Source organism: Plectropomus leopardus, chromosome 16, assembly GCF_026936395.1.
Source record: "Plectropomus leopardus strain MGB_pleo_1.0 chromosome 16, ASM2693639v1, whole genome shotgun sequence".
Lineage (NCBI taxonomy): Eukaryota > Metazoa > Chordata > Actinopteri > Perciformes > Serranidae > Plectropomus > Plectropomus leopardus.
The window spans coordinates 16,680,601-16,696,793 of NC_142191.1; the positions used below are offsets into that span (position 1 = coordinate 16,680,601).

The 16,193-nt window shown below is 39.3% G+C and overlaps 1 protein-coding gene and 1 long non-coding RNA gene across 2 annotated transcripts; one reads left to right on the plus strand and one right to left on the minus strand.

Annotated features, from left to right (window-relative positions):
- The first annotated feature begins 833 nt into the window (after positions 1–833).
- Positions 834–9,415, plus strand: LOC148186866 (uncharacterized). Its single transcript, XR_015779256.1, has 5 exons — positions 834–1,132; positions 3,055–3,235; positions 6,588–6,684; positions 7,658–7,850; positions 9,195–9,415. It is a non-coding gene; the product is annotated as an uncharacterized LOC148186866 (long non-coding RNA).
- Positions 9,416–12,404: 2,989 nt separating this feature from the next.
- Positions 12,405–14,844, minus strand: LOC121955646 (voltage-gated potassium channel regulatory subunit KCNF1-like). Its single transcript, XM_042503685.2, has one exon. It carries the CDS (start codon positions 14,479–14,481, stop codon positions 12,982–12,984), a length of 1,500 nt encoding a protein of 499 aa, XP_042359619.1. The 5' UTR covers positions 14,482–14,844; the 3' UTR covers positions 12,405–12,981.
- Between the last annotated feature and the right edge of the window lie 1,349 nt (positions 14,845–16,193).

Sequence of the window (16,193 nt, forward strand, 5' to 3'; positions counted from 1 at the left end):
TATAATACAGAATTACTGGTTAAATAAAAAATGCAAATTTTCATATCAAACTGCTTAACCCAAAATGCTAAATATTAGTTCTATGAGTAAATATAAGTTTGATAAGGAATCCAAAATATATAGTTATATATATACATACATATATATATATATATATATATATATATATATATATATATATATATATATATATATATATATATCTTTTATACATTTATATATTCATTTAAATTGTCAGCACTTTTAAGAACAGTAAAACATCCTTTTTTACATTTTAATAATTATAAATATTTTTCTTTTATACATTTTATATTTAATTTTTCCAATAGTATTCTAATAATTTTCCCAGCTATCTCTCTCCTCCTAAGATTATTCATTTACAAAATAACTTAACATTAACTCCTCATGCTCCCACCATCTGGCTATTATCTTTACCAGTGGATAAAAACTGAACACACTTATAATCTTTAACATGAATTAGTCATAGAACTGATATACTGATATTTACTATCACATAAGATGCATATATATATATATATATATATATATATATATATATATATATATATATATATATATATATATATATATATATATATATATATATATATATATATATGGTTGACATTGTATTTAATTCATTTAAATGTATAAAAACAGACAAAAAACAAAACAAAATCTTCAAAAAAGACGTTTTGGCAGTCCAGGTGCTGCTACAGTGAGGCAGCTGGTCAGAAGCCCCGGCGCAAGATGGCGACAGTGTTGACGCTTTTGACAACCCCGGATGTTGGGTGTACTTATATATATGTCTGTGCTCCTCACTAAAGGTAAAAGTTTCTGTTCCTTACTTGTTCAGAGTTGCTCTAACATTATCCCTAAATCACTCTCAGGCTCGGACTTCATGCTAGAAACGTTTAGTCTAAATTAGGAGCTCTCTGAGAGTGGTCTCAAAGTGTTTGCGACTTTAGCACCTGGTTTTTGCTAGTGAAAATTAGCGTTAGCATTATCACAGTTAACCTGGACTTTAAATGTACTGTGCTAACCAAGCTATCAGCTAGCACTTGGGTTAGCTCCACTATGGATAAAGCAGTATCTTTCTGAAGTCTCCGCTGGTTTCATTGCAGAAGTGCTGGTAAGTAGATTTTGTTTTTGGGTGTTGCCCTGTTTCTAGTTGTAATGCTAAGCTAAGCTAACTGGCTGTTGGCTGGAGCTTTATATTCAACTGAGACATAAATGTGGTATTGATCTTCTAATCTCTCTGCCAAAAAGCAAATAAGTGTATTTCCCAAAATGTGAAACTGCTTAAATGCTGTTACCTACCTTGTATGTGGAGATCTGGGAGTACGTATGTGATCTTTCTCAAATATTTCCAAAAAGAAGCTTGATTTCAAAATGCTAAATGATGTTTCTTGCACTTTATTAAGAAATTTCTGATATGTTGCTGTTTTAAAGGAAAAGCTGCCATATGTCACGATGCAAAACTGAGTTTTATTTATATGGCTGCAATCAATATTCTGGGTTGGGCTGTTACATTTTTTCCTAAGACTGATGTCACATTTTTGAATGATACTTTGAGTGTAACATTAACCGCAGGCCCAAGGCTGTGCATTAAAATAATGCAAAGCTGTCACAATTTGACATATTGAAAATACATGTTTGAGTCATTCTGTGACAGACAACATTTTTTATGTTCCAGAGAAGCTATAAGTCTGATGGTGCCCTCACTAAAAAATTGTTTTTATGAGCTGCAGCCCTAATAGTAATCATTATTGCACGCCCCTGCAGGACAAGGCTGTTCCACTTCATAAAACATTATTGTCTCAGGATGAGATAATCAGCAGTGGCAAGTGTATCGGCGAGCAGGTCAGATCAGTCACTACAGCTTTGGTCTCTCAAGGCCAATTTTCTTAATTAGGTGTCCATACATTTATCAGCAGAAGTGACACAGGGACGCTACAACATGGCTGATGCAGTGAAATTTGCCCTTTGTAAGCCATTTTTGAAGTGGAGGCCGTCAGCGAAAGGCATGAGCTAAGTGAGGGAGAAGAAAGAAATAACATCTTGAACCAGACAGTAAGCAGGCCCAGTTGTAGCTCTTTATTATGCAGACCATGGTACACGGGAGAGTCTTTTATTTCTTTTATGTGTTGTTTTTTATAGCCGTCTAATTACATTAATTTGCACAAAAAAAAAAGCCATTCAATGGATGGATTTCTTTTTAAATAAACTAAGGCGGCTTTAACAAGCTTTGAATTTGAACGAGTTATTTGAAGCCGTCGGTGGACACAGCTGGCTTTAAAGCCCAAGTTCATCTGGAGACTGTTCTCAGCAGATATTCAGAGGGTGTTATTTCAGCCTGCCGACGCCTGATCAAAGCAGTCAGCACAACAGTGTGAAGCAGTGCAGCACGAAACACAACGTCCTCAAATGACAATTCAAAAATGACAACATAAAACATCACATAGTAATAACAACATGAAATGCTACAGCAGGACTCTGACTTTTCATTTACATATTCATGTTTGCTAAATGAGTCTTCGCTTTACACTCGGGGGGGACTCGGCCTGAAAAACTAACAGAGGAATGTAAAGAAGGGATTTCATATTATATTCCTGCCTTCAGTGAAAGGCTTCAAACAAAGCCGCCGGGAATTAGTGATGCTGCACACTTGTGACCTTCACAAGTAGCTGAATCGATATTTTTTTTTTTTTGTTACTGATAGTTTGAATTCACTTTCACATTCAAAGACATATTTTAAAAGTTTGAGTTAAATCAGAAGATCAATAAAACTTGAAGGTACAAAGCCAGAGTGAAGAGGTGATTCACCTACCTTAGCATAAAGACTCGCCACAGGGGAAAACTGTTAGCTCGATTGTTATTTTTAAATTTCTGTATATGAGCTTTAAAAATACAAAGTGTTAAAGATCTAGTGTGCAGGATTCGATGGCACCTAGCTCTGAGTTTGCAGATGCAGCCAGCTGAAACGTGAATATGTGAAGATGCAGAGATGCGAATGGCCTTATCTAGAAACAGTGTTTTGTTTGTCCATTCTAGGCTACTGTAGAAAAATGGCGGACCTCGTGGAAGAGGACCAGGTCCCCAGGAAAGCTGCTTTCCCTTGCAGCACATTTTTCCCAGTGGCCATTGGGAATAAAAATCCATTTTCCCCACAGACCACCATTATAAAAGAGACGTCTGTAAAACTGTTGAAAGGACACCTGCAACTGCAAACAAGGTCAGTTATGACTCTTTCTATTATGATTTTTTGATCCATTATGCCTTTATATTTGGGACAACTTTACTGTTACAAGTCCACTTTGGTGTCGGATCAGCTGCAGACTGACTTGAGAGAGTCGACTGCCATCTTGTTTTTACATGGATTAGTGTACGTGATTTTGCTAACACTAGATGTCACAAAAAAGTGTCCACAAACAGGGACAACAGGTCTAAAGCCTGATATAGACTGTGCCTTTTTGGGCTGTCCCGGATGAAAGATGACCAGTGTGACAGAAATGTTGGTCGTGGCTCTAAAACAGTGGTCCTATGTCGCACAGTGAGAGAGGTTCAGGGATGGCCGATCTCACAGTTTTGGGATCAAAGACAGTCTGGGATAAATTTCTGACAGTGTCAGAAATTTGGGATGACCATCTCATTGTGTGTCTGCTGGTACAACCAGTAGAAATGCAGTTCATGTTAAGGTGCTAAAAAAAAAAGAAAAACAACAGCAATTCTTAATTTTAGATGATTATACACAAATGAAAATGTAGTTATGAATATCATATTTCCATTATTGCTAATATTTATACTGCACATACATTCCTTTAATTCGTCACCTACAGAGGTGCTTGTGCAGGTTTTTGAACTTCGGATGAAGCCAGGATAACTGTTTCCTCGGCTGCCAGTATGATAAGCTAAGATAATCGCCCAACTGGCTGTGGTTTCCTGCTTACGCAGTCGTGAGAGTGATTTTGATCCTCTCATCTGACTCTCACCAAGAAAGAAAGTAATTACATTTTTCAAAATGTCAAACAATAACTTCAACACTTAAATGCCAACTGACTTTTTTATGTGAAATTGTAACTTTGCCTGTGAAGTGATATTTGTAAACTGCACAGAAACTGCTTAACATCCTGGCCTAAGTTTGAACTACCAACTATGGAGTTAAATCCTCTTTGACTCAATGTTGACAGATAAGAAAACATAAAAACAACTAAATCCCCTTATATGCACTGTAGTATATAGTAGTATATAGTAGTTCCATAGTGGTATATTTAAAAGGAGGAGTACAAGCATATTCACGAGCATTAAGCTAGAATATAGTGCGCTTTAAATTGCTCATTGCACCGAAGCCCACTGTGGAGGCCAATCAATAACTAATGCCTTCATATTAGGCTCCTAAACTAATAACTAACAAATCCAATATAACATAATATAGTTAGATGGTATAATAGATTAAACTAATATAATGAGTTCATATGCGTGTTTATTGCTCTCCTTGGTTTACTGTATAACACATAAATATAATCAGATCAGAAAACGGAGCTAATTTGGACTAACTTTCCCTCGAGCCTTCATACACAGATACGGGGGTTGTTCTGGGAGCAGCAGAGGACTGGTAGAGGACTGGTAGAGGGCAGGTATGTCAGTAAGCATATAAAGTGGGAGCCATGGCAGATGTTTTCAGTGAGTTAAGGCCATATCACCTCCTTGAGGCTCAGTATTAAACTGCAATGGCCCAGAGCCATACGGTCTCTATTTCACATAAAGGGCACCATAAAAACTGCCTCAGATAACAACCTGAAAAAATGAGGCTATAAGTTGCTTGCCAAATCTCAAGGTACTGCGCTCACACTGAGGATAAGGCAGCGCTGCACTCCCCTTTTCTTCTATATTCTTGTAGGTGAATGGTTTTTTGCGCACTGATAGGTTTAAAGAATTATAGGCCATACTTTATACTAAAATCTCTTCACTGGCTACCTGTTGTGTATAGGATCCAGACCAAAATACTAATTCTTACTTAAAGAGCATTACACGGTTAGGCTCCTGCTTAAATGGCTTATACTTCACCTGTATTCTTCAGCTCACTCTCTTTGATCAAATACGCTTAATTTGTTGTCTGTCATTTGCGCTTCCCTTAGGACAAGTGGGGATTGAGCTTTTCAGTCCGTAGCACCTACATTTTGGAGTGCTCTGCCTGCACCCTTTCAGTCTGCTGTCTCTGTGGTTTCTTTTAAAAGCCAGCGAAAGACACACCTGTTTATACTGGTGTTTTGTTAACTTGTATGTATTAGCTCTGTATTTTCTTTTTATTTTGCGTAGTGTTGTGGTGAATTGGGGATTCCCAACGCTATATCTTCTTGGTTTTTATTCATGTAGGACGTGTATTACCATTGTAAAGCACTTTGTGACTTATGTCTGTAAAATGACGTATATAAATAAGTTTAACCTCTTTTCCACCAAAATCAGCATGTGCAAAAAAAAAACAGGTAAACCTGCTAAAAATACACTACAGAATACTTTTCTCTTGCCAGTAGACCAGAGCTGTGTACATGGCTCTGCTGCAGATGAGTATGCCTTTCTGTGTCTGCATTTTTTGTTTTTTTTTTCTCTTGTGTGTCACATTCACCATCACAGACAGATCGATAATAAGGTAAACGGCTGAACGCAGCATAGATAGAGGTCTGTGAAAACTTCTGTGATTACTTCTATTTATATTTTTCTTCTTATTCAGTCGCTTTTTCAAACTTGGCGCAGACTAATTTGGATCAATGTTTGACCAGTGCTTGGGCGGAGACAGACGCTGTTTAGTGGTGTTTTGTTGCATCTCATTGTTTAATGGGCTAACATTTGCGTGTTCACCCGGGTGTGGTGTTTCTTTTTATGTCGATCAGAGCCGGAGGCGATTAATACCCCTGACTACTGCAGAGTCATTTGATGTGGGTATGAATACTGATTGTTACTTTTCCCTTTACCTACTGTCTTTGGGAACATCTGTCAAAATTTTGTGTTTTTTATTTTCATCCAAAGATAGGTAATACATAAAATGCATATCTCCCAGCCCCAATACTCACTGCTTATTTACACATATATACACACACACACACACACACGTATACACACAGACACACAGTATCAATACACCCATAGCTATCACTCAGTATTCTCCTCCTTCCTGCAGCTGTCTTCGAGCAGAAACGTTGTGTTTGCAAACTCTTATTCAACTCTGCAGGAGAAAAAGCTTTGCATCAGACCACATCTTTGTGAGTCCCTCTGACAAAAAAGAACCAGCTCACCAGTGAAACCTCTTTTACAGGCAAATCACTCTCCTCATATTGCATTTGCAGTTACATTTTCTGTTCCATTTTTATGAGTCCATAGTAATGTACCCACAGACAGCAGATGACTGCTTTATCTTCACTGGTCAATGTTGAGGTTGCAGAAGCACAACAGTATTGTTTCATTGTTAATTGCTTTACATTGACATGTTGAAAGGTTTTGGCAGCGGCAAGGCTGTTTAGTAATGCATTTGAAACTGCCTGGGCCCAAGGTATTTGACTTTTTAAATGAAATTGTATTATCTCCTGCAGGTTTCATGAATTTTCTCATATAAACCCACAAGTGCAGACGTGATGATTTTGCAAGAGAGCACTCTGCAAGATAAAAAGAAGTGAAGGAAGTGATAAGGTTAGTAGAAAAAAAAGATATGGAAATCTTTTTTTGCAGACGGGCTGAGTGAGTTCAGTGCATCATCCCTTTCTGCTATTTTGCAGAAGGTCATATTTAATCTATGTAATTATTGTCGTGCAATTTTATGCCACTCTGTGCCTGAATCAGAGTGTTCCAGGTTGCACCTACGCAGCAGTTTTAACATTCCTCTTGAAAAGAAAATTTAAACTCATTCACTCCTGAAACTTGTTTTTCCTAGTCTTCTGAATGTGACATCAGGGGAATTACCCTTTTCCTTTCCTGCAGCTGAAAATATCTTTCAAACAGAGATAGTGCTCGGAGGGCTGGGCTGTTAAGCCATATCATTATGCACACACACATTCTTATTCAAATGAATGTGTTTGACCATCCTCTGCAGGATATGAATGCATTAAAATATCCCGTTTGTACTGTTTGAGGGGAGACATTATCTGCTTTTACTGTGGTGTTGAGAGCAGTATCTTATTTCTGATGTGTTTGAATGCCTCACGTTTTGTTTTTGTTGTGTTCATTTTGGTTTCTTCTTTCTTTCTTTCCTTTTCTTTTCTCTCTCTAGTCTGATCTTAGCCTCTGGGCTTTGAATTATATCTCATATGTCAGTCTACAACTTTGCTTAAATGTCAGGTGTGTAAGATTAGGGGGGATATATTGGCAGAACTGGAATATATTGTACTGAGTACGTTTTCTTTAGTGTATAATCACCTGAAAATAAGAATTGTCTTGTTTTCATTGAGTTTGGCATTTTGGCCGTCAACATCTTGGTTTTTAGGAGCCAGAAGTGACCATATTTGGACACCGGACCTTTGATGGTAAGACCACTTTTTGTGACTGAAACTCCCAGCTGCTGTGGGAATCTGAATTGGAAGGGACTGTTTAGGGACCTAGAAGCACAACATAATTAGCTGGAGTTTGTATTGAACTTCCATTTGTCTGTGCTGTTTGTTTCCTGCAGGGATTTCACTATTTTTAGACGTGAGGAGAAGAGGATCCCTGACCTAAAGGTCGATGGAAAGGGGAACAGGGAGAAGCAAACAGGGTCTCTGTGAGTTCGTGCTGTCATCAAAATGGTTGGGTGTAACTGAAAACCAACATGCCAGTACGTCACCAGGAAACAATCAGCACTGGGAGTCAGCTGGACTGGACACGTGAGTTTCAGGAATCACTTTCATTACCTAAAACGCTTCCGATGGCACCCATATTTGCTGCTTAATTTACAGTACAGAACTGCACAAAGTGTCTGAGGGTTCAGGCAAAATGTCACACCATGTTTATTTACAGCATCCCCCAAGCATGGTCCAAGATTTAACACTATATTTAATGAAATATTGAAGTGTGATATTGGAACAAACATAGCATGCTATAGACTTGTTAATTATTCTTCTCCACCCTCTCTGCATCTTAGTTGTGGGATAAAAAGCAATATAATGTAAACACTAATAAAAATAGAAAAGCAGTTTAATCACCAGATGGACAATTTGCAGAACTTCCCTGCAACACACACCTACACAGATTGTGATCCTTTTAGTCTGTTTGGAGGATTTAGACAAAACTGTGGTGCACATACATCAGAGATCTTTTTATTCAAAGGCATGTGAGTCAAGGAAACACTTAGCTCACCATGCCTTCAGAATTATAAAAAAAAGGATGCATCTTCATTCGAAACCCCTGTCTCATGATATAGCGACGGTGAGCATCTCGAAAATGTATTGATTTAGTAGCAACAACAATTCTCAGAATAATTGTGACTATTTTTTCAAAAGGATAACGAGCACAATTTTGAGTAAACGTTCTCATCTTAAACTCCCACTGAATGCCACAGATGACCAACATGTGGGTGTAGAAATTAGTGATTAGCCAGCATATCGCAGCAGGTCAGCGCAGAGTAGATCACTCACTGCTGTGGGTATATGGGTGAAGAAGTGTGTGTGTGTGCAATTATTTGTGTGTGCTTGTAGGTAGGCGGTAGAGAGAGAGGGGGGGTGTTTGTATATGCCAGCGTGTGCTTGTAAATCTAAATTTGAACCTGAAGTCGCATGTGTATTTGCATGTGCATTCGCGGGAGGAACATTGTTCTGTTGCACAATGCACGCCTTTGACATTCCTGCTCCACCTGTCAGCGTGCACAAAGGCCTTTCTCCCCCAGGCTTTGACATGTGTGAATCTGCTGCTGGTCAGGAGAGATAGCAGAGTCCTGTATAGGACGTGTGTGGGTGGACAGCCTGCGGAGTCCTGCCTGACCTCCTTCATGATCTTTCTTTCAGACGGCATAACTTAGACCATAGCTCGGTGGAAAACATCACTGATAAGCTAGATAATACCGAATCAGTGAACTCTTACTAATCAAACAAACGGACATCATGTCCCCAATGACTGATGCAGGTAGTAGTTCAGCAGCAAGATGCATCCCCCTTCTTCATTTCATTAAAATGCGACACCTGATGTATTAATGACAGTACTTGAAATTTTACGTTTTTGACTTTTTCTCTCAGGTCCACCATATGGTCGAAGTATGACGTTTTGAAATACACACCTATATAAAATCTGCATTTTCAAGTCCTGAATAAATAAAACATTGTGTAGATTGAATGATGGGATTCCTTCATTAGAACTGTATAATGTGAGAACAGGTCCACCCACAGACACGGCTGGGACCCCGAAAAAGTATACAGCCCCTCCCTATATCTGCTTTACTCATATCATCACATGCACATGCCATTTCTCTTGGTTTATATCACTATTTTTTCAGGTGGCTTCTAATTAAATAATAATCATAATAATAATAATAATAATAATAATAATAACACAATCTGTTTTGAAATTAAATTAAATTTGGAACATGATGACGTGCTGAGGTTGAGTTAATTTAGGCTGTAGAGGACTATCAGATAAAAAAAAAAGTTTGGGAACCACTGCTGTAAATTTTAACAAAGGTGAGTGAAAGTATTCAGTTTTAAGGAGGACTTTGGCTCAATTACAGAATTTCACCTTCCAGTTGAAAGTTGAAGCCACATAAGAGCTGAGGGAAATTATGTTCTCCCATCAACCCCCCAAACCTTCTTCTACTGAATCTTCCACTTCCAGGCTACCTGCTGCGGTTAATGTCCTCGTTTTCTTCTTCACATGCCCCATTTTAGTGGGAACACCACATGCGCAAGGCTCTGCATTTAAGACTTCATGCTGATTTCATAAAATTCCACAAAATAAGACTGGGCACAGGAACACAATCCTGACATAAATCATCCCTCCAGGCTGCAGCAGAATCAAGCCACTGACATTTGAGACGTGACGTTTGAATTAAATATGTCAAATTTTAATTATAACTCCCCCACTGTGCCAACTAATGTAGTTTCTTAAGATTGCTGTATTTGTGCAGCAAGTTTGGTGTCACTCAGACTAATGGTGTAGGAGTTGGGAGCTTTCAAATTGTGAAAATTTAACCTTTAAATATAGTGCCCATTAAGACAATTTTGAGTCCCTTTTTCAAACATGGGAGACAATGTGAAAATGGATCGTCCTTTCAAGATTTGTCAAGATAATAGCAGCAATGCATTAGGACACATTAAGACGCTCCCCACAGATACTCTTACACATTAGTTTATGCTAATGACCTGCTGCGCTGATAAAGCATGTCATTTTGATGAATTAATGACCCAAAAACCATATTATTGATTTTTTTTTTATAAGAAAGTCTTATTTGCCACTCAGATGTTTAAGGATAGCTTAGTCTGTGGTGTGGAATAAAATCGTTTTGAAGCTAAAAGGGATAGTTCAGATTTTTTTGAAGTGGCATTGTATGAGATACATAGTTGGTGTTTTACATGCAGTACATGTCTGTTAGCACATCCCCAGTTTGGAGAAGCAGATAGGAGTATTACCATGACAGCTAAGCAATGTACCACTGTAGAGATGAAGATGAACTTTAGCCACCTTAAAAAAAGTCCCACCCAAAAAAATCAATATCAGCTTACATGTACACTATATTTCGAATATTTCTACTGCCTTACCTTAACATTTTGAAACCTGAGCAAATTGGCTTGACATCTTTTAAAGACATAGGGAAAAGGCAAGGGGCAAAGACAGAAGAAAATACCAAAAAATTAGCATGAAATTAGTAAAAAGAATAAATAAATACATTTTTAAAGGCTTAAAAATGCCTGGGGAAAAAAATAAATTAAAATTCTAATAATTATAATCATATATCATAATAAATATGTAATGATGATAATTACAAACATAGTTTTTCCCCAGCAGACATTTTTTCCTAGGTTTTCTAAAAATAATTTAATAAATCTCATTCCCTGATTTGTGAAACATTTCTTTGGAGTTTATAGGAGTTAGTTTGGATTTCCCAAAGTCACATAATAACGCAAATTAACTAACTGATCGAAGCAGCAGAAGACCAGCAGCTCCTGTGTTCAGCAAGCCAATTTTTTTTCAGTGGGATCTGGCGACTTTGACGAAAGCATAGACGGGGAACTAAAGCTGTTAACAGGCTGTCTGACAGAAAGATTAATCACTGCAGATGCTCTAAGTATAGCATATTCTTAAACTGATATTGATGTTTTAAGGTGGTATTTTTTAAGACAGCTAAAAATAGGGTATGTTTTGCTGTTGTCACTCTCCAGAGCAGTAAATTGCTTAACATCTATGTTGTCAGTCTTGCTATTTTTCCAAACTGGGGCATGCAGACTGACATCTACTGTATTTAATACACTGACATTAAAAAAAACAACAACCTTAAAATCCTGCCTCAAAAAATCCACACTATCCCTATAATAATACTTTATTTTTGTCAAAGCTCCAGCCTGTTGCTCCTTGTCCTCGCCCATAACTTGGTGGTTAAGTCATTCCCCTGGACCTCAGGCGGAGAGCAGAGTGGTGACGGCTGATGCAAAATTTAAACCCATTACTGGAGCTTGTCCTGCAGCCTCCAGAGGTCCTGGTGTTGATTGCATGATCTTATCTAGAGCTGCAGCCCTCTGAGCACACTTCTACCGTTCCTGCGCAGTAAATCTGAAGTATTACCTTACAATCATACAGTGTCAATGACAGAAATTAAACTGAAGATCACAGGCAGAAGCATGTTCCCTACCACCACCTCCCTGTAGTGTGTGTTTATCGCTTTGAAACCTGAGCAAAATGGTTAACATCTTTAAAAAAAAACATTGGAAGAAGGCAATTAGCAACGACTTAAGAGATTACCCCAAATTAGCATGAAATTAGTAAGTACAAGAAAATGACCCACAAATTTGCAAAAAATAAAAGAAAAAATTAAGTAAGAAAACTGACGAACAAGAAAATAATCTGGAAAATGTGCTTAAAATGATAATAATTCTGTAACATAATTTATGATAATTAAATATATAGTTTTCCCGTAGCTTTTTTCTTTTTCCCCCCGGACATTTTTTAAACTTTTTAAAAATGTCTTCTAAATCTATTTCTTTCTTGCAATTTGAAAACATTTTTTTCTTTAATTTTTGTTTCCTTTTGGGAGGTTTCTAGGATTTAAGGACATTTCCAGAATATTAGGACATTTCTAAGATGTTAGTACATTTATAGGATTTTAGGACGTTAGGGGTCCCCTTCTGTCGGGGGGTGCAGGGGATCCTCCACTGGCACCTTTTTTTGATAAACGAGCTTCATTTTGATGCTGTTTTATGCACTCTGGCACCTTATGTAAACTAAAACTACAAACACAATTTGCAGTGTAAATCACTTTATTTTTATTGTGTGTTAGAAAATGGTTGCAGGGCCACCCGACACCCTATTGGGGGCCAGATTGAGCCTGTGGGCCCTAAGTTAATTATCTCTGCTGTACAACCACCATGAACCTGACAACATTTCTCTTTCCTCCTGGAGGAGCTGCCAATCTTTTTTTTTTTTAAACATTCATTGTGATGTATATCTGTACAGAGGAGTAAGCTACAGTGCAGTCTACAGTATGAGTGTGAGGGTTGGGGATGGGGGGTGTTATATAAGGAGCCTACATGGGGGAATTGGTGTTCAAATGGAAAACCCTACAGGGAGTCACTGCGCAAAGGCACAGCTCATCAAGTCAATATCTCACACATATGTCCCTTTAATAGGCGCGATTCCTCAAATGCGTTACCGGTCCTTGGAGACCAGTTATTTCTACAAGGCTATACACAATCATGTCTCCGGTCATCGTGGTATCTTTAACCCTGAATTGTGCGGGTTAAGTTTGAATAAGTCAAAAATGAGCAATGAATTTGATGTCTTGTTTTGCAGAGTGTTTTTTTTTTCAGACTTCATTGTTTATGAGATGAAATATTCAGTGGCCTCAGCTGTGCTCTCGAAGCTCGTGTCCATGCTGGGGGTCTGGATCCCCGCTGCTCCTCTGGGGTCCTTCAGTAAGGGGATGTATGTGTCGCTGTGACAGGAGCGCATGGCGTTGTCCCAGACCCCTGCGCCGCAAACATGTTTATGCGCGCCGGGCGCGGCCTCCAGCTCGGCGTCTCCGGAGCGCAGTGCCATCAGCTCAATCTCATGCTTGGCAGCAGTCTCCAGCACCTGTTGCTTGTTGTAGAACAAGACGAAATTGTTGATGATGGGATGTATAGGCAGCGCTATTGCGATCACCCCGCACAGGAAGCTGATGGCCGCGTTACACCGACCCAAAGTGGTCTTGGGGTAGACGTCTCCATAGCCCACCGTGGTCATGGTGATCACAGCCCACCAGAAGGACTGCGGGATGCTGGTGAACAATGTCTCCGGGTGGTTTTGCTCCATGGTGTAGCCAAGTGCGGAAAAAAGGAAGACCCCCACGCCCATGTACATGAGGAGCAGACCGAGCTCTTTGAAGCTGCTCTTCAGGGCAGATGTGAGGGTCTGGAGTCCAGAGGAATGTCGTGCCAGCTTGAAAATGCGCGCAATGCGCATAATGCGTAAAGCCTGCACCGCCTGCTGCACGTTAGCCAGCTCCATCACTCCTGTGCCGAAGGAGGTCAGAATGAGCACCACGAAGAAGGGCATGATCGCCATGAAGTCGATGATGTTCATGAACGCCAGGGCGAATTTGATTTTATTTGGGGAGGAGATCAGACGCAGGATGTATTCAATAGTGAACCAGCCGATGCACACGGTCTCGATGACCTCCAGAGTTGGGTTCTCCGTGAGGTTACCCTCCGCGTCTTCCACCTGCAGGTCGGGGATGGTCCCCACGCACATCACCACGGAGGAGACGAGGATGAAGATGAAAGAAACTATAGCGATGATGTGCGCAGGCAGCGAGGACTCTGGTTTCTCCATCAGCCTCCAGAGGCACATCTGGAAGCGCTGCCAGCCGGCTGCAGACGGATCTCCCTCTCGGTCCACCAGAATAGTTCTCACTTTCTCTGCGATCTCTGCAAGTTCATCCTCGACCTCCTTCAGGTGGCACTTGCAGCACTCGTCCAGATAATCAGAGTCAATCTTCCAGAACTCCATCTCCTTCATAAAACAAATAGGACAAATGCCTCGTTTCATGTGAATCTCTCCATAAAAATACAGCTCAATGATACACTTAAATGCTTCGGGGTCTCTGTCAAAATAAAATTCTCCCGTGTCAGGGTCGTAGTCGTCACACAGTGTGGATATTTCTTCAGCAGACTTCAGTGAACAGTCCACCAGCTCTGCCAGCCGGGTGTCCGGGTAGCGATTCAACACGTCGCCGAACAACACCTGTTTCACGCCGCCGATGTTAACCACAATCTCCGTCTCCTCGCTCGCTTCAGAGCCGTTGCAGTCTGCATACCGCGTCCTCTGGATCCCCCACATAATGCCGACAACAAGTCCGCCGCAAAACACCACGACGACTCGAGATTTTCACACAACAAAGTAAACACAAGTCACCAGAAGACCTGGCGCTGTGCGTAAAACCTCCTATTTTTTTCTAATCTCTGCGTTTTAGTTGAAAAAAATAATATTTTTGCTCAGAGATGACTGCAGTGCTAAGTCTTCTCCCTTCAACACAACCGTGTTTGTCAGTGAACAGTACGCCTGTGCGCTCTGAGAAAGTTGGCATTGAAGTGCGCGTAATGTCAAGTTAGCCACGAGCAAGCCACATGACTTCCGGCAGCGCTTTTCAAATAAAATCCAAATTGACCAGGTTTTGTCCTTCACCACTAAAGGCAAGGCAATTTATAAAGCACATTTGATACACAGAGGCAGGTTTGGGGTGCTGTACAGGGACATTAAAACAGCATAATAGAAATAAAATTGAATTCAGAGTTATTGATTATTACTTCAAAGTTAAAACAATATAATTTATACAATAAGATATACAAGAGAGATACAACAGTAAAAAAAATGAGCAAAACTAATTTCAAAGATTTGAAACAATACAATTATGTCAGTTTTCATTGTCAGTATTTTTTTGATTTTATCATTTGTGATAAAAACGTTTTTTTCTGATCTTATGTACGTAAGTCATAGTATGTTGACATTTCTTCTGTAATTTTAATTTTAATGTCTTTTGTAGTCTGCCTTTTAGTGTTTTTTTCCCTGGGTGGGCAACATGCTATATGACCAGTGTCACATGACCTCTTTTTAATTTTTAACTTGGAACATCTGTCCCCTGTGTGTGTGTGTGTGTGTGTGTGTGTGTGTGTGTGTGTGTACTCATATATATGTATCGTTCAAATGAACCAAATAATGATCTAAATATCATGATAAATGAATATCAATTTAAAAAATTATATCAAAGGAGGACAAATCTAGCTCATTCAATAATGTTGGCAAATTTGTTCAAAGATATCACTCAAAATAACAAAAGGGGGAGAACAACATTATAAAAAAATCGATAAAATCAACTTTAAAATTATTGTAAGCACTGAATGTCCGATGTTTTGGGTAACAATATAATGTAGCACAGCCCATGCTTTTATTTTTATTTTTTCTCAGTGTCTTCCGGTCGCGCGCCCTCTGTATTTGGGTACATTGTGGCACATTGACGCAGCGCAGTGCAGCCAGGCGCAGCACATCATAAATCTCCGCTGCATGTAATGAATTGTGAAGTAGCAAACAGGGAAATCAGGGACACGCACTCCGCTGGGTGTTTTTGTGTTAGCTCGAAGAGCAACAATTAGTTAAAGGCGATCGACTAACAGGCGGCACACAAGAAACATAAATCATGCCCTGTTTTTTTACTACAATACCCTGTAAATCTTTCAGAACAGACGCATTGTCCATCATAAAATTTGAATAAATCATATTCTATCACCTAATAATCTAGACGACAAAGGCTCAATCAACGTAATTAGCACTTAAGGCCTTTGCACACCAGACACGTTTTCTAATTTATTATTTTTTTTAACCTGTAGCCACTCAATGCAAGCTTTCACACCAGCAACGTAATTACGGCTTTTATTTTTTCGGCTCTAGGTCGATTTTTTTCAAAGGTTTCGCTACAGATTCGACCAATCAAAATGCTCGTTATTGTTACGTCACGCTCAAAACATTCAAAAATGGCGGACTGGTGGATTGTTTTT